The sequence below is a fragment of the Mytilus edulis genome, chromosome 8 (assembly GCF_963676685.1).
Source record: "Mytilus edulis chromosome 8, xbMytEdul2.2, whole genome shotgun sequence".
NCBI classification, from domain to species: domain Eukaryota; kingdom Metazoa; phylum Mollusca; class Bivalvia; order Mytilida; family Mytilidae; genus Mytilus; species Mytilus edulis.
In genome coordinates this window covers 47,021,103-47,047,195 of record NC_092351.1, presented here as the reverse complement: position 1 = coordinate 47,047,195, position 26,093 = coordinate 47,021,103, and the positions used below count along the sequence as shown (strand labels likewise).

General features: G+C 30.9%; 1 protein-coding gene and 1 long non-coding RNA gene across 2 annotated transcripts in view; both read right to left on the bottom strand.

Moving 5' to 3' along the window:
* Window positions 1-12,045, bottom strand: part of LOC139484139 (fibropellin-1-like) — a 134,253-nt gene extending 122,208 nt beyond the window's left edge. Inside the window, exons 1-5 of the mRNA XM_071267867.1 lie at window positions 11,787-12,045; window positions 10,567-10,680; window positions 9,672-9,785; window positions 8,783-8,896; window positions 7,886-7,999 (exon numbers count right to left, since the gene is read on the bottom strand). Of these exons, the coding sequence (XP_071123968.1) occupies window positions 7,886-7,999; window positions 8,783-8,896; window positions 9,672-9,785; window positions 10,567-10,680; window positions 11,787-12,045 (715 nt within the window). The remainder of the gene's footprint in view (window positions 1-7,885; window positions 8,000-8,782; window positions 8,897-9,671; window positions 9,786-10,566; window positions 10,681-11,786) is intronic.
* A 7,178-nt stretch (window positions 12,046-19,223) lies between these two features.
* LOC139485761 (uncharacterized) lies at window positions 19,224-21,302 on the bottom strand. The gene is made up of 3 exons (XR_011655389.1): window positions 21,191-21,302; window positions 20,078-20,191; window positions 19,224-19,407 (listed from the first exon to the last, which is right to left on the bottom strand). It is a non-coding gene; the product is annotated as an uncharacterized lncRNA (long non-coding RNA).
* Between the last annotated feature and the right edge of the window lie 4,791 nt (window positions 21,303-26,093).

Genomic DNA, 26,093 nt, shown 5'->3' with positions numbered 1-26,093 from the left:
GATGGAGTGGCGTTTGATTTATTAATAAAAATGAAGCAATACGTCTATCTTCATCTACTTATATTTTTTACATTTACATCCAAATCAACACAAAAATAAATTGTCGTCTGTTGTGTCACCTATAATCCCTTATCAGTAAGTGCCAAAATTATTTTGGTGTCGACTTCCGTTTACCTCTATAATCCGAACACCTGTGAAAACCGAACAAAACGCCAAGTCCCGTTGGTGTTCGGTTTGGACAGGTTTCACTGTATATATGTTAATGTAGATTATATTTGTTTTCCCCCCAATCATTCTCATCTCCATAGTTATTAGATGGTGTGTAGACACACACATTATTGAGCCCATACCCTGTAAATTATTTATATTATACTTTTTACAATTGTTTGGATTAATGTTTTACATTGTTATGAATCTAATATGAGAATTTGAGTCAAATCGGCAAACATGAATTTAACAGCTTGTGCCCCTTTAAAGATAATATTTCTGGCATTAAATATTGGTTGTTTTATAAACCAGATTATCAAATACCAATGCTGCAATTGGTCTCTTGTGTGCTTGGTAAAACAAATAATCAAACACAAAGAAGGGGAACCATTCGAGAGATATGTTGAACTGGCTTGTCTACCTGACCATCAGGACAACTCTATTACTACAATGAATTCTGTATGGTTTTTTGCTCATTGTTGAAACCGGTATGGTGGCCTATAGCTGATAACTTCCACACCAATTCAGTCTTTGTGGAGAAATTTCATACCACATTTTATGTTTTATATCAACTACAGTCCTAGAAATTAGAAAACCACATACGGGCCTTGTTCTGTAACAAGTGCAAATATACATGTACATTTGGTTCTGTCAATTTCTTTTAATTTTCAGTTAGAACAGTTGATATTTCATCAGTTGGAACAGATGATATTTCATCAGTGAGAACAGTTGATATTTCATCAATTGAAACAGTTGATATTTCATCAGTTGGCTTTGCAGCATAGAAGTCTCAAATGGGTGTTGTTTCATATATATATTATCAGTATCATTGGACTCGTGATGAATTTCTGCCCTAATTGTTATGTTGGCTCCAGCAGTTTTGTTAGCTTCAACTAATGTGTTGGCTTCAAGGTCTGTGTTGTTGGTGGCAGAATCATCTTGCTGGTTGAATTCTGGTTCTCGGTCATGATCGATTGTCATCAGGTCTTAAAAAATCCTAATTGATATGTTCATGTTGAATATTTTATACACCATTGTTCAGAAGTAATGGTCTTAAATATGATCTTTTGGAAAATAGAAATTATGATGTTTCTGTGCTATCCAAGATGGCTGCCAGCTGAGGACTTAATTTACCATATAAGACCCTATGGACAATACATTAGAATGTCTTCTTTTAGAGAACCACTGTATCATGTGTATGGAATGAAATAAAAAATGGCACGAATGCTCCTAATGAGGTGCTTATCTAGTCTTGTTACTCTGAAGCAAATCCAGTAACCAAAATGGCAGACAATGGGGAACTTAGTTTAAAAAGCATTGCATTTATAAATGTTCCTTATGAGGTGCTGATCATTATTTGCTACTTAGTTGTCAATTTACTATTCAAGATGGCCACCAGGATATTTATTTAATGACAGGCCTAGGGACAATTTTAAACCAAATTTGGCCTCAGTAATTGTTTTAGTAACTATTACGTCAATCTAGTTTAACATGACGGCCTCTAGTTTGTAATAGATCTTGATCAAATATATAACGTATCAGTACAGTAAACAATGTTTCATATGAGGGTTTGTATGTTTTAGATCGTTATGTATAAGTAATAATATATGCACAATACATAGATTGAATATACACATGAAAGGTCTAATAAGTAAACAATAATAAAATACAAAAAATAAAAAGTATATGGACGCATAATATATTGATAATTTGGAAGTGCGAACAGTTTGTTGTAAAATGGCTTAAAAGTTTATGCTGTATTATTCTCAAATCTAAATATTCAAGCGCATTAGATACTCCACAATAAACGTGTAGCATAGGTAAGCATTCCCAATAAAATATCATCTGTTTAAGGCTTGAGACAAATCGCAGACGACTTTTATTATCATAGACCATAACCCAGTTTGTCGAGTAAGGAGACACTCGGGAAAGAATTAGAAAAACGGTGTTTAATAATTTGACACCAAGAGGCACAAACGTAGAGATGTAAAAGTGTATTCAATATATGTTGTTTCATTTGGAATTTATACACACAACGCCCCGTTCATTGTAGATTATTTGTTATTCTAATAAATACATTTTCAAATTTTGTGTGTAGTGATTTATGTGGACACACAAATACATAAATTACATTTTAAATCTGAAACATGTGCCAGTAAAGCTTAAAATTCAAATTACGGTCTAGTAGTTGAAAAGAGTGCTATTCCCTGTTAGTTAATTATACATCATGTAGATGGCATTATATAATAAAAAAAAAAGTATATTGCGAAGAACATGTAATTTGTTTAGCAAATCAACAAACCAGAAAATTTACATATATAAGATTTTGATAATAAAATAAATGATAACCAGTTCATAACATGGATACATGTATATCATAGTTGAAACAGAAATAACGTGGATATCTTTTTCCATTAGATCAAATTTGTGAAGTTTTAAAAAATATATTTGTTACTACATACGAGGAATATGTAGCAATAGTGGTAATTTACAAGAGGTAGGCAGCGGAGCTAATAACTTATTACTATAAGGTAATTTCCATACCAATTTAAAACATAGGACAGAAAGAAATAAGTCGTCCTCCAGCCAATTAATCATTCGCATTCATATGATTTTAACGTCTGGTATAAATATATACCTTTAGACTGGCGGACGAACAACAATTATTTTTTCGAATTCAATTATGTAGCCAGTTAACAATATGAGTTTGAAAGTAATGACAACATTATTGTAAAAACCTCCGTGCTTGAAGTGAGGGAAATCATCTCGACAAATGTATCTTACCCTTTGTTAGCCTTTTATATATTTCAGTCATTGTTTTTACTGAATAAAGCTAAATTAATTGATGATAAATAAATTATATGTGTAGATTTTTAATTCATCTTTTTGATTTTCTTTATCTGTCTGGTATATCTATTTACAGAATCTTGCAAACATAACAAAGGCACAAACAAGAAATCAGGTATAATGTTCAAAACATAAAATTAATTTAAAAAAAAAACAATACCTTGTCCGTTACTTTGATGCTATTTATGAGTTTAAAGATAACATGTTATCGAATTATATATACAGCGTTTCCAAATAAGTTCTCTAATTATATATACCGCGGACATGTCTCAAGTGAACTAAGTTTAAGATATGAAAATCCAATGTACAAAAACGTTAAGTTATGGGATATTTTCAGGCATTTTTATTTGTTAATCTAAATGATTCTATTATACCGCCACTGATGAGTCTCGTGTTGACAAGACGAACATCTAGTGTAGTACATTATTAACTTTATATCTTTCGTAAGTTAATTTTCTTAAACTATAAAGCATTTTTCTATGATTTCACAGGATGTAATTGTTTAATTATTATTCTAAACAATTATACGAAGCATTAAGATATAGTAATATCAGTTTATAAAAAATACCTTTCCATAAATGTAAAAATTACAGACGAAGCTTTACTAATTGAATTTGTGTCACTTTGTTAAAGTAGTTTATGGAAGCCGATTTAGTGTTCGTTACACATATATGCTTTTGAATATAATACCATATAAAACTTCAGTATGATTTTCCTATATTCAATTTTCTTCAGACAGAAAATAAAAGACGGCAAGGATATGGAAAAGGAAAACTCATTAGTGGTTTTGAGTTGACGAATAAAAAGAAATAAAAAAGAGGGATAATAGACTTCACGTTTCATCAAGATGTTGTATTAATAGATTCAGACTTTAGTTTTCTTTTTCTTTAAAATATAAGTTCGAAGGATAATCGTATTAACCTGCTAAGTTTTATGTATTAAATTTATTTACAAGTATGTAACTTTAATAATGTGAAAAATTGTGGTTAAGAATTTGCTTGGTAGCTTTTAAATACATACACATATATTCATTTAGAAAAAATCGTTGCGGTCATTAAACTATTACTTTGTTGATTTGATGTTACATTGTGGGGACGTACCGAGATATACGAAGGTTTTTTTCGGCTTTTGTCATAAAAGATAAAAATGAATTGTATGTTGATGTTTTTTTTATTTTGTTAATTCATAGCCTACATTCATTTAACTATAAAGTGGATGACTTTTACATTTTCATTTGTTAAATTGTTACAATATGCAGTTACAAAATAACATACAATGCTATGGTTATTGTTTTGGGCTCTTGCAATTAACGAAGGGGGAATTTAATGTTTAATATTTTCTTTGATTGTTCATTCATATCTGCACGTCATAAATAAATTTGTCAACAACTCAGCTAACAATTCAAGACAAACGAACGATACAAAAAGGATATGTAAACTCAAAAGTCGGATAACAAGTGACAATGCCATGGAAAAACAAGAAGCAAAATAACATCGACTAACAAAAAGATTCAAACAAAAGTTACAAAACAACATAGAAAACTAAAAACTAAGCTACACCAAAAACATTTCAGGTGCTCCGGATGATTATAAAAGAAGTGCAAAAGATACATGAGGAACAGTCAAACTGATAAATCGAAAATAAACTGACAACGCCATGGCTAAAATGAAAAAGACAAACATAGAAATAATAGTACACAAGAAACAACATAGAAACTCAAAGACCGAGCAATACGAATTCCACAACAATTTGGGGTGATCTCAAGTGCTTCGGAAGTGGAAGCAGATCCTGCTCCACATATGGCACCCGTCGAGTTGCTCAGGTTATTACAAATCCGGTAAATAGTCTAATTCGTAGGTCATATTTATAAAAAGGGAAGGGAATTGTAGTTACGACGTAAGAAACATATCCGATATTATCTGTTAAACGGTTATTCCATAACGGTCAACCAACTCGTGATGGCTTTGATTTTAATTTAATAAAAACAAAATGTCTGGAATAAGAAAATCCTTAGTTTTTTATACAGGAAATTTACAAAAATGACCACATTATTGATATTCATGTCAACATACAACTATTGTCAAACTAATAAAAAATTGTTATATTTTCGTGAAAATTCTTCATTACTGTTTTGAAACTGAAATACCCATAACGAGAATTAATGTTACCGTAGTAAATGTTATTATAGATACCGGAAGATACCAGAGGATCATTAAAACGCATTAGTCGAAAGTAAATTGACATTACCATGGCTAATAAAGAAATGTAACAAAACAAACAGTAGTTTACAATACACAAATTCTGACTTTAACGACTAACAATCATTGAAACTCATACGTATTAATTGAAATCAATTATTTTATTGACTAATATATAAGTTTAAAAATGTTTAATATAATAGTTCACTACTCCAAAATGACTTGTTGAACTTGCTGAAATCATCTGACATTTTTTGTCAGTAACATTGTATTCGAATCCGTAGCAATCATGGTTTAAAGTACAACTTTTGGCACAATTCAAACGTGACGTCACGAGGATCGCCATTATATACGCATGGGTACTTGTGTGTTCCGTCAGTTTATAATTCACATCAACTAAATCATTACCTAAAAAGAAAAAGAAAACAATAGAAAATTAACTTTATCGAACAAATGATAAAGGAAAAACGGAAACCAAATTTGTATTTTTCACTTCATCATAACATCATAACAAATTTTAACTAAATATCATCAAAAAGTGTATATTGATATATAGTAACCGATGAATATTTACTGCACCATAGCATGCATAAGTCCAGTAATTTGACAAAAACTGTCTTTTTGGGGGATTGTCGAAGCAACAAATTTCAAACATACTTCGAAGAGCTATTATTACAAACAAGACTAAAATGTATTACCAAAACAAATTAAAAATCAATGACAAGAATAATGGAAACAAAATATATGACACACAAGAAGGCGTTGATAGATATAGGAAGATGTGGTGTGAGTGCCAATGAGACAACTCTTCATACAAATAACAATTTAAAAAGTAAACCATTATAGGTTAAAGTATGGCCTTCAACACGGAGCCTTGGCTCACACCGAACAACAAGCTATAAAGGGCCCCAAAATTACTAGTGTAAAACCATTCAAACGGGAAAACCAACAGTCTAATCTATATAAACAAAACGAGAAACGAGAAACACGTATATATTACATAAACAAACGACAACTACTGTACATCAGATTCCTGACTTAGGACAGGTGCAAACATTTGCAGCGGGATTAAACGTTTTAATGGATCCAAACCTTCTCCCTGTTTTTTGAAACAATAGCATAACATCACAACAAAGAAAAACATACGATAAAATATCAATTGGCAGACTTAACTCAGTTGACTTTATTTTCTGTCTTTCTGGTAAGACTAATTTTAACATTTGTATTCATTTGCCTACTTTTGAATATTTTGGCCTCGATCATCACTAAAAAGACAATTGTTGTCGAAAAACACATCTACAGTAGAATTGAGCAAACATTAATAAAATATATTGAATGACATAATTTTTTAACATTATATATGCAAATGAAGAAAAGTAGATACATAAAAATGGATGTTAAATTTAAGGCAACCGTAGGACTTCAACAATGCGAAAATTTATCATCGTATAGTCAGCTATAAGGACCCGACATGGAAACGTGAAATAATTCAATTGAGAAAGTAACGGACTAAATCATAACAAAAAAACGAAAAACAAATAGGACAGACATGATCAAACGACAACCACTAAACTACATACTTCTGAATTTGGACAGGCACATTAAGACTATGGCGGGGTTAAAAATGTTTGTAGACGCTCAACCCTCCCCTTAATCTAGGACAGTGTTGTAAAATGTATAACAACACAACATAAGAGCAAACTGTAAAAATTAGTTGCAAAAGTATTAACTCATCAGATCTATACATGTCTCTTTAATTAAGTTCGATCTGAACATTTTAAAATTCGTTACTTGATACTAACGTTAATACCTTTGTTAATAGTACTTTTGTCAATAAAATAGCATTCGTACCTAATGGGTTTGTCCTAACATTAGCTCAACACATGTTGCAAGATCTGCTAGCCCTTCCGGAGCACTTGAGGTCATCCCGATGGGATTCGTGCTGCTTAGTCTTTATTTTTCTATGTTGTGTTTTGTGAATTATAATTTGTCTGTTTGTCTTTTTTTTTTTATTATCCACAGCGTTGTCAGACAGTTGTGGAATATAGCTGGTTTTATGCCTAGCTAAACCGCTGGTCTATATGATAGTTACATCAAACTACAGTAAATTTAGAATGATGTGTGAACAATACAAACATACATCATAAGTCAAAATAGGGGTACATCATTCATTTTGTTATAATCTTCATCACTACAAAAACAAATATGTATCTAAGAAACACAAAACGGCATAAAATGACTAGCCCATTAGCAAAAATGAAAGACAAATACAAATGGCATTGACAAAAGAGACTTGACATTTATTAAAGTAACTCAAAACACCAATTAAAATTGAGAGTGGAAATGGGGAATGTGTCAAGGAGACAACAACCCGACCATAGAACAGACAATAACAGAAGGTCACCAACAGGTCTCCAATGTAGAGAGAAATTCCCGCATCCGGAGGCGTCCTTCAGCTGGCCCCTAAACAAATATATATACTAGTTCAGTGATAATGAACGCCATACTAAACTTAAAATTATACACAAGAAACTAAAATTGAAAATAATACAAGACTAACAAAGGCCAGAGGCTCCTGACTTGGGACAGACGCAAATACATTGACAGAGACGTTTACAGAACACTTCACTTACTTTCTTCACAGTTATTTCCCTTATATGCGATATAACAGTTACATGTGTATCCATTTATTAAATCTGCACAGGTACCATCATGCTGACATGGATTGGAACTGCATTCATCATAATCTAAAAGTTGAATTTTAAATTGAATATGATAAAGTTTTAGTATTTGGTATATAACGAAGGCATCAGAGTGACTTCGATTGGTACGTCTTTCCAATCAATTTCGAATTGATTTAAACTAATTTAAGCATAAGGGATAATAATGATCTACAAATTGTTAGTTGATGTCCCTTTAACATTCGAGTCAATTCATTTTTCGTATATGCTTGATTAATTTGATATATCGGTCGATTAATCAGATCGATAAGTGTAGTGTCTATTGCAGTACATTGGATACATCAATTTCACTAATGCTATGGAAATTAATCCCTTTCCGAACCCATTGTATAATAATTTTTTTTATCAACGTGTGGTTGTCTGTGATCTCAATAGATCATTGGATGATTGTAAGGGTCATAACCTTTTAAGCTAACTGGATGAATCAACATATGCTATGAGGTGTTGATGAAATTGACAACTTCGTGGAATGTTAAAAGGCGCTTGAAGGGGATTTTTGTTTATCAAAAAAAGCAAATTTATTTTTCAATCATTAGAGAAACAGATTCTTACATACATTTTCAGTTCCTCGTGGAATATTGGGTTTCCTTGATACTAACTGCATGGCATTTCAAAATGCGATCAAAAACAAAATAAGTGTCTTACAATAAAAATACAATATACGTGGTAACAAAGATGTGTTAATCACATAGTATTCAATCAATTATATTTAAAAAGTGCATTTTGCTCAAGTACACGGGATCAAACACATCCAAAACTGATAGAACCTGTGTTATGCAATATACTTACTTTCTTCACAGTTACTTCCTGAGTATCCTTGGACACAGGTACACATGTATCGATAGATTCCATCTGTACATATTCCGCCATGCTGACATGGACTTGATGCGCATTCATCAATATCTACAAAATACATTTGAACATTGAACATGATGTACATAGTAATAATTGATTAAAAGACCAAGGAACACTACGATTGTGACGTCTTTAGTGTAAATTATTAATTGTAATATTGTTAATTAATAAATTGCTTCAGACACGTAAATCTATAAATTCTAAGTTCCAAATATTCTGCGGCATTTCAATTTATTAATTTTCCTAATATCAAAAATTACACAGTCACTAGTGCATCCATTGATTCGATCGATACGTGTAGTCGAGATTGACATAAAATCAAACTTCAGTCACATGCATTTAGAATGTGCTCTTGCAGTGAACTTGATGTGACATATGTATAACTACTACTACTCAGCCAAAACCTACCAATTGATAATATAGCTCATTCCATATATTTCAATATTATATTCTTTTTGAAATACCCACTGATTCGCATTAAAAACTACCGGATTATAGATGTAGAAACATAAAACATTGAAAATTCGTCTATCTTAAGCAATTGAAAACTCGATGCACTTTTCTTTCTCATACTCGCAGGTGTTAAATGAAGTTGTTAGACCGCAACCTATATTTTCATTTTAAGTAATAAAATTGATTGAATGGCTAAAAAAAATCAGAGTAAACCACCGAGTGACGTGTGTAATTTTACTAACATATTAATTAGCTTCAAAATTGCATTCATTATTTAAAATTGAACTGAAAGTCAATGGTGCGCTTTTGTTATAAACACTTCAACAAGATTTTTCGTGGAATGCATATTTTTTTTGGAGGTTTCACTTACTTTCGTCACAGAGAATTCCTTTGTATCCTGAATCACAAGTGCAAGTGTATCTATTAATCAAATCTGCACATGTTCCACCATTTTGACACGGAGTTGAAGCGCATTCGTCAATATCTAAAAATGAAGTAGCCATTTTCTTATACAGTCAGAAAAAAATAGGTTTTGAAATGTGTTTAAAACATTACGCTGCATTAAACGTTATTCGTGTTATTTCATTATAATACTAAATGCATTATACTTTCCACAATCCAAGAGAAAAAAAGACCCTCTACAAATATAATGTTCATCCTAGAAAACTGTGTGTAATCTTGATATAAAACTTAAAATGCCTATAAGATGATAATTGTTTTGAAAAAATAAGATGTAACTACATACAAATATGTACCCAATGACCCCATAATAATTCAATGAAAACTTTTAAAATTCAAAGAGGTTTGTACGTCGTCATTATTCCACGTTATTTGTAATAAATTTTAAATCTAAAGTACACCAAACGCCCCTCAATTGCATGTATTACTCCGTTTTTTTTTAATTTATATATACATTTATATGATCATGTATACTGCGGAGAGGTTTGTCGTGCATTTCAATGGTATTTGTAATATTGTTTTATTTCATTAAAGGACATCAAATAATGATGCCCTCTATCGCTCAGGTTTCTATTTATTTATAGATCCATATGATCATGTTTGTTGTCGGGAGGTTTACCATGGAAAACACCTAAACAACCCTTCCTCGACTTTTTTTTAAATTTAAATGAGACAATTCGAATTCTATTCGATATACTTCTTCAATAAATACCACAAATAAAAATACTTGGAACAATATAAATTATGATTTCAAGCACAATCAGCGCAAGCATATACTTTCATTTTATTCTAAATATATTGCATACTTTCTTCACATTGAAGTCCCGTGTATCCCAAGTTACAGGTACAAATATAACCATTGACCATATCTGCACATGTTCCACCATTTTGACATGGAAGTGAAGCACACTCGTCAACATCTAAAATTAAAACGTATATGATGAAACTTAGTTGATACATGAAACGACAATTGTCAGATATAAATAGTATAATAAATATAAATGTCCGTTGTTGATAGTTGGGATTTTCTTGTTGACCTGAAAAGATTCCGACTGTAAAATGGATTTTAAAAACAAAACAATGACACGAATGATTTGTGTGAACATGTATGTACAATTTTCTTTTACCCGTATCATATCTTTGTGTTGAACATATTTTGCATAAGCATAACAGTCAAAATTGTGTTCAGCAGTCAGAAGTTTCGATAAACATGTTTACTTATAAGCCAACACCAAGTAGATGTATTCCAGTAGAAACACATCGTCATGAAATTCAAACTTTTAACAAGTAACTTCAAAACAAAGCATTAAAGTTTTTTTTTCTTTTATAGGAAAGTTGTGGGTTTTCATCTTTATTCTCGTCGTTACTGTGATATACAATTTGTCGCATATCAAAACATTTCTCCAATCGAGTTTGATCTAATTTCAAAGCTCTTTTAATTTTTTTTTAATATTCTTTTTTTATCGAACATGCCGATATTCTAGCATGTCATATAAGATATAATGCGTTTGAATATTGCATTTCACCTTCTTTGAGGTGAATATTTTTGTCTTTTTGCAAAATACGAAATTTTGCTAGAAATGAATACCAGTTCGATACTGTTGATCATTGATTTATTTTTCAATGATGCCGGTATACTTTTAGTAGATAAAAAGTATTGTGTTTGAATTTTTGAAGATTATTCTTAAAAGTATATTGGAACACGAACATCTATGCATTGTCTTTTATCAAACGAATGAACCATGTTGTCATATAACGTGTCTGTTATAACTCTTAGACAGAAGCATGTGAAAACGACAAAAAATACTGTAATCGTTAATCCACGAAATGTTTTTTTTTCCAGAGAATATTAAATGCTATCAATCGTATATTTATTAAATATAAATCAGTTATCGTTGATTCACCCATCAATTTTAAATAACTGTGTTGTTTTTTTTGGGTACTTTCATCTATAGTTTGTATGTCCCTTCATGAATGTTGTTTAAGAAGTTATATAATCAGAAATATATTACCCTAAATTGTTTACCTGAACATGTGTATGAAACTGTCATGTATTTATATTTATTTGGGCATGGGTCAATACCAATTGATCTTGGTTCAAAGGAACAGGTCTGCTTGTTCTGACATCTTTGTGCGACCCATTCTGTTGAGTCGATGGTGCAATTAAAACCGCTGGAGTATGGACCATGGCCATCGGCGCACGTTGTTCCATCATTTCTACCATACGTTGAACTAATTGTTGTCATAGCTGAATACAAGGCACATGATATGGTGTCTGTATCCATGTGACAAATAGTTTGTTTAAGGCCTAAAATTGAAATTTTTAGATTATTGATCTTATTCCATTAAACTGTGTATTGGTGTTTCTAGTTTTCGTATTTAAAAATTTCGCATTAGAGGAATATAATACTTATATCAGTAAATCATTGTTTTCATATTCACTAATTTTGTTTGCAGAATAAATTGAACTATATGACCTTGATCACATATTACACAGCTTTAAAATTTAGGAAAAACTGTACTGTGTACAATTGTCAAATATTCTCAAGATGTGTCCTAAAGTTTGTACTTTGACAGATGATACACGAGAAACATGTTACCTCTATGGCAGAATTTATTTTCTTTAAGAAATCTCCTTTTTGGGGAATTTAAGATTTTTAGATGTGATTATAAACTCCTTTCAAATAGTCTGTTTATTTCGCGATTTCGAAACATGTCGATTTTTTGAAACCATTTAAAATTAGGTATATTTGTTTTTTCCCGAAATAATTAAGATTAGCACAAGCTTACCATATATTATTGAAACATATATATATATATAGAATAGAAAATCCATAAAAACTGCATGGTCACAATATACAGTGAAAACCTTTAAAAAATAGTTCAACAATGCTATAACCAAAGCTTCAACAAAGTGAAAAAGCTGTTAATTAATCCGAGGTTTATAGAGCTCAAATATATTGATTATACGGAATTATTGAATAATAATTAAGTTCAAATACAAATTAAAATCATTATACCTAAACGGTTCTTGATTCATTTAATTGGTGATTCCTAATTGTCTAGTCTTAATTGGTGCTTCCTAATTGGTTAGTCTTCTACCATTGTAATATTCCTTTTTAAAAGAAGATCAAAATAAATATTTGATATAAAGTGTTCTAAATTCATTAATTTTCAAATTGATTTTGTAATAAAGTTGTAATTAATTTTCAAGCATGTATTTACTTTCTATTGAAAAGTAGAAATCATAACAATAAATTGAAGATTTTTGAAAATTTATGCAATTTCAGGCCCGAGTTCACAGTTATTGTTCAGTATATTTCTTTTAAACTATAAATTCAACTTAAAAAAAACAACCGCATCTGTTCTATCTCAAGAAGATTGTTTCTGTGTAGAGTACTTCTATTGCGACACATAGTAATAAATAGTTACCATCTTTAACCCAAAATATTGCTAAGGTTTTGTAAGGGGATCAAAAATTTAGTTGACAGCTTCAGACATACAGGTTTGTAACTTTTTAAACTGGAATAACTTTTAATATGAAACACATGCGGTCCAGTTGATACGACATTATATTGCTTATTTGTGATAAAGAGTTTTAAAATGTATTTAATTACCTTGTAAATGGTTGCAAATGATCAGTTAAACTCATTTTTGAAATGCTACAAATGTACTAACGGAGGAATAGGTAACTATAGCTTTTTAGACATAAGGTTTCTCAATGCTCTGAAACCTCCTATGCTTTGCGGTTTAATAACTTTTGTATTCGAATGTCACTGATGTATTCTTTGAAAAATAAACGAGAGTTTGAGTTTTGGTATGTTTTTCGAATTATCTTCGCTGAACAATTTCCAGATTTGCTTTTTTCCCATTTTGGATAGCTTGTCGTTTTCCGATTAGGAATATGTTTAGGCTTCTTTTGATCTTCTCTGACAAATTAAGAAAAAAATTAGTATGATATATCAAACTAAATAGTCTATACTAAAGTTTGAGCATAAAAAAGAAATGTGTAATGTGCAATTGGTAAACACGTATCTTAACATGTGAATCGCAATACGATGTCATAATAATTATTGTGTTGTTATCATCAAGTATAAGTAATCAATTACTAAATACACATACGCTAGAACCATGCAAGTATTGTTTTATGGATGATATTTCAAGACATGCAAATTGGATACTTAACAACAATACAAATATTTAGCTATACTTGAGTTGATATCTAACTATATGTGTCTGTGATGTTTTTAATGAAATGCACATATGAACGTTTAACTTCAGTTCATCTATTGACTATTGATAAAATTTCCAAACATTAACGATAATGGGTTCTCAATTCAAGAATGGATTGCTATCTTGTTGCATGATTTGCTTTGTGTTTTTATATCATTAAATATTGATAAAATCATTGTTTCAGTTCATAGTCATAATATGTTTTATAGGGATTTAATGTGACAAAAAAAATTCATTCACAACATTTCAATCCAAATAAATCATTTATTTTACCAATGACATTTTAAATAGTTATTCGGACAGTCAATTCTCATGACAATTATGCTAAGACATTGTATATAAAACATAAGTAGAATCAATTAGAGGAGTGGATCGTACTGAATAGCAAAGAAAATACAATTTTTAAATGTAATTGAGGACAATAGCATTAATGTTTACATTTATAGCCCCAATAACGGCTCTTCTTCATAGTAAATCAAAGAAAGTTTTGACATAGATGTGGGATACTACCAATTTCTGAGATAAACATTTTACCTTCAAACGGACATGTAATCTAATAATAAAAAACGAAAAGTTGTAATGCTATGATAAAAAGTAAACAATTCCTACTGTAGTTATATTTTGCATACTCATATCATTTAAAATTATGCGAAGCAGAACTAATTCACAGTAAATCAAAATCATATTTCCATAAATGTGGGACAACATCAATTATTATGATACATTATTGATCTTCAAAAGGACAAGTAATTTAACAGAAAAATCCAATATTTGTGATGATATAATAAAAAACAAAAAAAGTCCTACTGCAGTCATAATTGGCATACTGATATAATTCAAATCATTTAAAATTATGTGAAGCGGACCTAATTTGCATGCTTTAGCCGTATTTGGCACAACTTTTTGGATTTTTGGGGTCCTCAGTGTTCTTCAACTTTATACTTGTTTGGTTTTTCAAATTATTTTGATCTGAGCGTCACTGATGAGTCTTGTGTAGACAAAACGTGCGTCTAATGTACAGAATTATAAGCCTGGTACGTTTTATAACTAAATATTAATGAAACAATCGTTTACCAAGGGTATATTGATAAAAGCATAACAGAATTACCAACCAAAACGAGATAATCATATTACCTTATCTAGCATCCATTTACGTCGTTCCTCCTTATAACCATGTTGAAAAAGATGATATGTAAGAAACTCGCCGTGCTAATATAGTTCCTTCAATATGAACACATAAGAGCGTTACTTACATTATGTATAAAATGAAATACATAAGCGTCGCCCGATGGGAATGGTACTAGTATTATGTTGCTGTTAAGAATGCAACGTCGACGATTGCATTTGGAAAGAGGAAATCATCACGTCTGTCATATAACCTAGTTTGTAGTCGTCAATATTCACTATATAACAACATGTTGACCTTTTTGTCTATATCGTGTTCTTTATTTGTTTAATTTCAAGTTTGCTGATTTATAAAGTTTTGAATATATGGGATTAGAAGAGCTTCGATATATCTAAAAGTGATATAGCAAAACAAGTGCACAATAAGCTGGCTGTTGATATATAAATATACTCAGCGCAATATATACATGAAATATGTTGTTTGTTTGTAAACATTTCAACGATATCAGTGTAAGTGTATAATTATATGTTTTTGAAGATTCTCATGTAGGACGATTTTCCATGAACTAGCACCCACAAAATCCTAGGTTTTCATAAAATGAATAGCTTGATTGCGGATTGTCAAGAGTTAACCGAATATAAAAAAAACTAATGTTATCATTATCATTGTCTTGTATTGTGCTGCGATATATATCTTTATCATATATATAGAAAGATGTGGTATGAGTGCCAATGAGACAACTTTCCATCCAAGTCACAATTTATAAAAGTATACCATTATAATGCAAGGCACAGTCTTCAACACGGAGCGTTGGCTCACACCAAACAGCAAGCTATATAGGGCCTCAAAATATTGCTAGTGTAAAACCATACAAACGGGATAACCAACGGTCTAATCTAAATAAAAACACGAAAACCAGAAACAATATGAACCACATCAACAAACCGACAACTACTGAACATCAGATTCCTTATTAAGGACAGGCGCAAACAAATGCAGCGGTTGTAAATAGTTATTTAACCAAAATGTCCAATTGCTTATAATGTTTTATTCCGATTCAGTAAGATCCATATTGTAAGCAACTGAAACCAGTTTCTACGAGTCTGATCAGACTCACTAAATGCAATTTGTTTTATTAAACTTTTTATCCCTTTTTCTTCCTTAAACATTTTTGATCAAGATAAAAGATAAAATAATCAATTATTATTTGTACTGAATGTAAAATCTGGGCGTGTATATTTTAATAAATTATTTGAGAGGAGAAATAATGACTGCGCTTCATCATTTCGATTGAAGTTTTGTAACAGTCACTATATGTTTAATTGGAATTGAGGTATTGAACATTGAAAACGTTTTATACGGCTATATTTTGGTTAGACAAACATGTAAGGTATGTTATGATGATCATTTGAAAATGAAAACGGAATTATAGACTTTTAATCCTTAACTCTATATGATGTTGAAGGTAATAATGAATAAAACAGCCTTGTTTTCTCATTCGGGATCAAAGACATGCGTTTCGCCTCCTTCTTATTTTCATTCATTCGAAATATGGTACAGTGTGATACTATCAGATTATTTTATCAGCCCTAGGTTCAATATCAGCCCAAGCGCCGCATGGCTCAAAGGCTGATATTGACCGAGGGCTGATAATACATGCGATATGAAAAAAAGACATGTTATGATCTTTTTATCATATGCTTTAACAATGAAGAAAAATAACAGATTCATCTATTGATCTTTTTGCGTGGTTCCAAATAGAAGTTTAAAGAGTGAAATCTTCACGGACGTCGAACCCCAAATTTAGTACATTCGATAAAATCTTGCTATCGTAAGCTTAACGGAGAAGAAAAATATGGACGAATCGAAAAAAACAATAATTCCACAATATACATAAGGAACACTGTCTGAAAAAGTCAACCTTTTTAAAAGTAACTTTCTAAATTTAAAAAAATGCATTATTCATGTTTATTTAATAATTTGTTTGTTTGTTTTCTTTTTTTTTATATTATTTTACACAATATACTTTCCAGTATCCAAATAATTGTTTTGTACACTACTTTGCAATGTTTTTCACTAAAAACGTAACATTGAGGTGTATTTTCCCGAATTTGCCGAGTATCACCGGAATTCCATGCGATAACGTTACTGAAAGGCATGTGATAAAAATCGAAGCATGTGATAAACTTTTCATATTAGCCCGCTAAGCACCAATTCGAAAAATATGAAATTTAACATTAATTTAATGCTATTATCAAACAGTAAAAATCATATGTTATTTAGTGTAAGTATATGATAAAATAGCTTTGTTTACAATATAGTCAGTCTAACAATCTGTGCAATGAATATATATGTATATTATGTAACCGTAAACAATGAATAAACATCAATCTTTTTAACATATACTATATACTATATAGCTATACAGATTTAGTATTAGTGCCAATGAGACAACTCTCTATTCATGTCTTAATTTGTTAATGTAAATCCATAGGTCAAAGTGCGGCCTTCAACACGAAAACATGACTCAAACCGAACAACAATCTAAAAAGGGTCTCACATATATATTACTACTATAAACCATTCAAACAGAAAATCAACAGTATAGTCTACATTAAAAAACGAAAAACGAAAAACGAGAAACACTGACAAAAAAGTGAACTCACAAAAATACTGAACTCCGAGGAAAATTCAAAACAGAAAGTCGCTAATCAAAAGGCAAACTCAAAAGCTCAAACACATCAAACAAATGGACAACAACCGTCATATTCCTGACTTGGTACACAATTTCCTTATGTAGAAAATGATAGATAAAACCTGGTTTTAAACTAGCTAAACCTTTTACTTTTATGAGAGTCGCATCAAATTCCATTATAATGACAACGTAGTGGTAACAAATTTCAGAGAATATTGAATTTTTATCACAGAGAATCTGTTTTAGCACTGTAAAACTTGTTCCAGAACTATTTTTTTCCAAATTGGAAATAATGAAAACTTTAAACTCACCTAAGACAAATTCTCAGTATACAAGATTATGTGTTTCACAGGTGGAACACATTACACAGACAAGGAACATATTTCATCAGATAACGAACAAATCTCACAAACAAAGAACTTATTTTACCAGTTAAAGAACATATCTTTTAAATTTGGAACTCAATTTTACAAGGTATAGAAACAAATTCACAAACCAAGCACTTATTTCAACATGTAAAGTGTGCAACTTTTTCAGAGAGATGAAACAAATTATAAAGAAAATATATGTGCAAAAAGTTCTAAAAAAACATACTTCCTGTGATATTAGTTTACTGGAACTTTTTCACTTTTCACAGGCACTCAATTTGGCTCATACATGCACTAAACGAAGATTTTTTTATATTGGCTAAGTTTGCAAAAATAAATGGGGTATATTAGCTGAACAGCCTTTACGACTTGCTCTATCATTTTCAATGATTTATTTACATTCAGGCTACAATATTACCTTGACATTTTCCATTTAATATGTTTTACTATGCATGTTTGCCCAGTAGTTTGCACTTTTTGTGCTGACATGAATTATCATTGATATGGTTACATTTATAAATTAACTGTTCACAAAATATTGAATTTTTGAAATACTAAGGCTTTTCTACCTCAGGCATAAATTACCTTAGCTGAATTTGGCAAAACTTTTAAGAATTTTGGTCTTCAATGCTCTTCAACTTCGTACTTTATTTGGCTTTTTTAACTTTTTTCGATTCGAGCGTCACTGATGAGTCTTTTGTAGACGAAACGCGCGTCTGGCGTATATACAAAATTTAGTCCTGGTATATATGATGAGTTTATTTACAGTGCAAAACTACGTGCACTCAGAAATGCCTTCTAGTATTTCAATTCGTCTTTGAGGTAACCTAAAACTGGTCATATATTCTATATACCTTAAACATAAATGCAACGGAAAATTACAACAACACTTCGGGAGAACATTCAGGGATACCTTATCTTCGAACGGCGTAAATTGAATAAAAATAACCATAAATATACCACATTTCTATTGATTCCTTTATAGCTAATAGATACATTTAAAATTGTTTGACATAATAGTGCACTTTTCCAAAAGCGCTTGTTGAAATTGCCGAAATCATCTGACATGTATGACCAGTAACATTATACTCGAATCCGTAGCAATCGTGATTTAGAGTGCACATTCTGGCACAGTTTAATCGGGAAAGCATTAAAAGAGCCGTGATAGAAAAGTGGGTACTTTCGTGTTCCTCCAGTGTATACTTAACATCAAATAAATCGTTTCCTGCAAATATAAATATTCAATTAGCTTCAGTGAAAATAGCCAAGGAGGTGAAAATAAAACCTAGAGACATACAGTTTCTTTCATTAAGTTTATTTTCTGAAAACAAATGATTTTGATATTTACGGAACAAATGTTACTGCCAAATCTGAGCTTTTTGAAAATAACTATCCCTATAGAGATGCTCAAAAAAAATAAAAAATAAAAAATATCATTCAATTTAAAAAAAAAAAAATTTAAAATTTAATTAAGAGATTGCAAGATGGTTGTTGTCAGGGTTTTGTCACCAGATTATTTTTTTTGGCTGAATTTCGTTTTGTTTTTGTTAAATAATTTGTTGGCTATTGATTGATTTTTTTTTCTTTTTCTTTGTTTCCAATTTTATGTTTTATAGATGTGTCAATGATTATTACGACAATTGTTTGTAATTATCCTCTGTATATGTCATTGCTGTTTATGGAAACAAATATGATTGGCTATTTTTTTTTTTAGATTACTATGTAAAATGTATATAGTAACGTTTTAATGTATGTATGTATCGTCCTTTTATTACTACACAACTCGAAAAAACGTGCAGAGGGCTTCAAACATTGATGTCTGTAATGCAATTATACGAAACAGTCATACAGTCTATGTAGACGTTGCAGAAATATTTATAGACAAATTAACTTACTCTCTGTACAGTCAGTTCCTTGGTATGCCGGATAACAATTACAAGTGTATCCATTTATCACATCTGAACATGTACCACCATTCTGACACGGATTGGAACCGCATTCATCAAAATCTAAAAGTTACATTTTTAAATTGTACAGAATAAGAATAGTTATTATTGATACATAACTGATGAAAAACTTTTATTATTATATCTTTCATGTAAATTACACATTTTTTTAGTACATTTCGAACTACAAGTCACGAATTTGTGTTCTTGCATTTTAATTAAGGTAGTTCCATAAAATGAACGATAACTGTCACATTCTTTTTTTGAAACGTGAGATCCATATTAGAATAGATTTGAACTGTAATGAAAAACTTAGGATTTTCTTATCCCAGGAATAAATTACCATAGCCGTATTTGGCACAACTTTGTGGAATTTTGGGCCCTTCATGCTCTTTAATTTTGTACTTGTTTGGCTTAATAACTATTTTGACCTGAGCGTCACTGATGAGTCTTACTATTTACTCCACTGGGTCGATGCCACTGCTGGTGGACGTTACATCCCCGAGAGTATCATCAGCCCAGAAGTCAGCACTTCGGTGTTGACATGCATATCAATTATATGGTCATTTTGATCAATTTCCTTTTACAGAACTTTGAATTTTTCAAAAAAAATAAGGATTTTATCATCCCAGGAATAGAATACCTTAGCCGTATTTGGCACAACTTTTTGGAATTTTGTACTTGTTTGTACTTGTTTGGCTTAATAACTATTTTGATTTGAGCGTCACTGATGAGTCTTATGAAGACGAAACGAGCGTCTGTGGTTAAAAATTATAATCCTGGTACCTTTGATAACTATCAATATTTTAAAATTGTTTAAGGAAAATATTAACGTGATGCATTTATGTTGGGTTTTTTTCTCAAAAAATTCAACTTCATTAAAAATAAAGATAACTATTACTCAAATCATACTTGAATTATCAAATAACACATGTATCTAAATCCAATTGAAAAACTAGGCATAAAACTACAATGTTTCATTTTAGAATTGAGTAGAACATTTTTTTAGAATGCATGGCTTCAAAACTCACATTAAGAATGTATCTCAGGCAATAAACTTACTTTCTTCACAGTTATTTCCCGTGTATCCCGAATCACAAGTACAAATGTATTTATTGATTCCATCTGTACACACTCCGCCATGTTGACATGGATTTGAAGCGCATTCATCAATATCTGAAAATACCATTATGAACATTAGTTAAAATAATGATAAAAATGAAAAACGGACTTATAAAATATCCCTTAGATTTTTTTACTACCTAGATATTTCAACACCTCAACATTGATATACATTTAAAAAAAAATCAAATATTTTCAACATGGGTCATAAAAAACACACAAACGATAGCAATATGCACATGATGCAGCAACATTGTTACTGTTAAGTAAAATGTAAAAATTTATAATAATTTTAACGAATAATTTCATGTTCTAATGATATGCTCATATGCACTTGTCTCAGAACTGTTTTCCTATGTACCTTAATATAACACAAGGTACTAAACTAGAATTTTGAAAAATTTGCGAAAATCAATTATATGCCGATTTCTCAGTTGTCAACCCTACTAAAAGTTGTTATGGCGTAAATCTAAATTGATTTTTCTACATAATGGTGCATACATGTAATACGCATACTTTTGTTGTTTGAATCATCTGTAGCAGGCTGCCCAAGTTTATCAACCCTAATTATTTCGTATTAGTATACCAACTTGGAAACACACCACTCGCAGTAAATAAATAATTTTAAAAAGAATAAAAAAAATATAAAAAAAATATAAATCAATTGTTTTAAAAAAAAAAGCAATTGTAAACGGTCTTCCCCCTTTGAAAAATGATTGATGGGGGGGGGGGGGGTGTTTGTGTATGGGGTCTATATTATTGTGTTACTGGAGAAGTTTCATGTTTAGTTTGGAAAGTTTTTATTTTATTTCAGGTCCAGCGCGCGTGCCAGATTGAGGAGACATCACGTGACGCGGGTTTATAATAACGAAAACGTAGTATTTTTATATCTTTTCAGGTGGGGACGTTGACCAGACACCATGTAGAGAGAGGGAATGTACACAATGTAATTTCTTTAGTCATTGTAGGAAATTGACATTTTGATCACAGTTCAACAGCAGTGCATGCTTTGGATTTAATTGATCCGGTGAAACTTAAACACATTTTTGGATTATTTTCTGATAATGTACATTTTTCAGCACCAGTTTGTAACACAGATAAGTATTTCAATCTAGGAGCGGACATTTTATTGTAGGATTTCACTGAGATTTACGGACCTAGCAAGCGATTTTTACGGCTTTGCTATTTTTTTACTCTAGGGAAAGTCTTGAGAGATATCTGCACCACGTTGTTTTATGAACCTTTAGTACTTGTATGCCCTGATGACTGCAAATCTTGGGGTCGATTGGACTTGTAGTTTCCGAGTATAACTGATAACAAGGATGTGGATTTTTTTTTCAGAAGAGATGTAAGAACAATATTAAAAAACAATTCTTCAAAGAACAATGGAAGGTCTTTCCACCTCGATAATAAGAATGAAATTTAAAAAACGATGTTAGAAAATGTCACTCCTTGTTGATGTAATTTGGTTCTTCAAATTGATATAAAAAAATAAGATTAATAGGTATATGCAGAAGACTTAATTGTTTTATTATGAACATAAAATAATTTTTAGCAAAGGTGAAAATCTAGAACGTCAAATTGAGCTTTGACCTTGACCTCATTTCAAAGTCATAGGTCACAGGTTAGTGATTTCAAATCAAAAGACCCCAGGTCAATCATTTGTATGGTTGTGAAGAAATACATAAGGGGATAAAACTCCTATAAGGGTTAACCAAAACACTTCGACTGAAATAGGTTGAAGTTGAGCCTTTTTGTAAACAGTAATTTGGCAAACAAATCATATCATTAACTGTAACAGTTTCTTTTGAATAACGATAACAAGCAAAATTCTAAATTTATAACATGACCTTGACCTTCGACCTTGATCTCAATTTCAAGGTCATAGGTCAGTAAACTCAAAACGGAAGGTCGGAGATCAATCACTTGTATGGTTGTGGAGAAATACTGATTTGAAATACATAAGGGGAGAAAACTCCTATAAGGGTTAACCAAAACACTTTGACTGAAATAGGTTGAAGTTGCCCCTTATTGTAAACAGTTATTTGGCAAACAGAACATATCATTTACTGTCACAGTGTCTGTGGAATAACGATAACAAGCAGAATTCAAAATTTAAACATGACCTTGACGTTTGACCTTGACCTCAATTTTCTTCAAATGGATCAAGGACTTCATATCAAAAGACTGTAGGCCTCTACGACTTATACTGTATGAATTTATCCAACACATCGCTAATCTAAAAAATTTAAAGGGAAATAACTCCCATAAGATGTCTTCCGATCACTCAAGTCAAAATAAACCAAATCATTCTCAAGAGTAGACGAACAATTTGATGAACAGTTTGCTAAAATCTTTTACTGTTTTAGACATAAAGCGATAACAAGAAAAAGGAGATTCGATATGTTGTAAGACAAAAAAGCATTTCAGACGGCAGAAGAAAAAAAAATCAGAAGTAAAACAAAAGGTCTTCCCACGAAAAGTGGAAAGACCTAAAAATGTTTTTGTCTGAATAGAACTCACGACCCTCTACCAAGTGGCATTTGCGATATGTCTTATAAGTAACGAGTTTCTATTTTTACTCAAATTTTTACTAAAATTTTCCAATTACATTAATGTCATTAACACTCTCTCTCTGGAATTTGAATATGAAATGAGATAAAGTCAGATAACTCCTAAAAACAGTAAGACCTTCAAATAAAATTTGACCAATTGATCACCGAGATATATAAAGAGCGTTGGAAGAAGATACCTTTTACTGCGAGTTGCATGTTTCAAATCGAGTGCAGGTAGATGAAATAATCTCGGTTAACATACTTAGATAGGCCTGCTATGAATGTATGAGTGTTGTATACCATTGTGTAGATAAATCAATGAAAACGGCGTCACAAGTTTTAGTAAGGTTGACAACGGAAAAAATCGAAATGAAACACATTTTCGCGACCGGTTGACAATTTTCAAAATGCGAGTTAAGTACATTGTGTTATGAATTGGTATTGATGGAATTTATTTCTGAAACAAATGCCTTCTTTATTTACACCTGAGGTATCTTCAAATAAGCAGCACATCGTTCAGTCAGATATCATAAAGACCAAATTTAATCGCTAATGTTGTGTTATTTGTTTTTCGTTTGACCTGTTCTGTCTTTCTTTACTATATACGTGTATTTGTCTCTTTTATTTCCCTCTATTTGCCTTTTTTTGTATACTATCTATTTGTTTTACCCCTTTCTGCTTTAATTTATTTGTGAGTTCAGAATTGGCAGATTATCATATAAATATCATACAATAATTTAAAGTTTTTCAATTCCAAATTATTGCAAATTATTAGACAGAAAATTGAGGTTTTACATGTTCATTAAATATTTGCCAAAAGAAACTGCAATAATGTTTAAACTGTATTAACGTTTTCAAAAATAATTATTTTTTCAAGTCAATTGATAACATGTTAATCAATTAGGTAATTATTTAATCAATAAAGTAATTAATTTACTAATCAATTACTATGCACAATGGCATGTGTGTATCAAATATTGTGTGTTCTTTAATTATTTTAATGAATGTTGATCTAATAACTGCAAAATTAGGTTAAGCTAAGAGTCCATTCAAGTTAAAATGGTTTACCTGAACATGTGTACCAAACTGTAATATATTTATAAAGATAAGTACATGGGTCATCAACAATGTCACCTGGCCGAATAGAGCACATCTGTTTGTTTTCACAATGTTGTTTAACCCAATTTGTTGAGTCAATGATGCATGGAAAACCACTGGAGTATAGTATATGGTCACCAGTGCATGTTGTTCCATCATGTCTGCCATAGCTAGAACTAGTTATTGTCATTACTGAATATAAATCACATGATACCGTGTCTGTATCCAATTCACATATAATTTGTTCAAGGCCTACAAACAAAATTTACAAATTATTTCCTTTAACATTATCTAAATTTAATTGGGGTTATATAACTAGTGTCTTGCTTTACTGTAGATAATTAAGTACATGTACCATTGGTTCCGTGATTTTAGATAATATAAAAAGGAAGATGTGGTATGATTGTGAATGAGACAACTCTCCACAAGAGACCAAATGACACAGAAATCAACAACTTAAGTTCAACGTATGGCCTTTAACAAAGAACAAGGTCCATATCGCATGTTTTCCTGTGGTAGATGGGTTCTTTTCTTCTCATTAACACTAAAAAAATTCGAACAATTGTACATTCATACTTAAAAATATTAATTGCGTGAGCAGTAAGTTAGATGAGGTATAATCGTGAAATATAAACTTTACATACTTGACTTTCGTTCAATTACTTAATAAACATAACTGCAAAATGTAACGCTTAAAGCTTTGATATATTTTTATTATAAATTTTAACTGCAATGAACAATTGACGAAACACGTCAGATTACTAGCGGGAAGCTCAAACGTGTAAAAAATTATAAAATATTTCAGACTGTCTGGTGAAAGAGTAAATGTTGATACATGCTTTTAACGTAAACAGAAGTATCAGTTTATCAATATTATCATTTACTATCCATACCCACTAGCTTTTACATCTTATTCAAAAAATAAAAATAGGACGATGTTGTATGATGCCAATATACGATAATGACAAGTATCAATCAGAGTTCTAATAGAAAATATATAAGAAATATATGTATGTGATCACCAGACGGCCTTTAAAAACAAAAAAGCATATCATTTTCCTTTTTTGAAATAGTTAGAAATAATCTGTCCCTTGCGTGTTTACAATTGTACGTGTACGATCATTTCCTTAAAGAACTTGTGTAAAACTCATCAATCTTCTGTAGAAAATCTGAGATTTCATGTTGCTTGA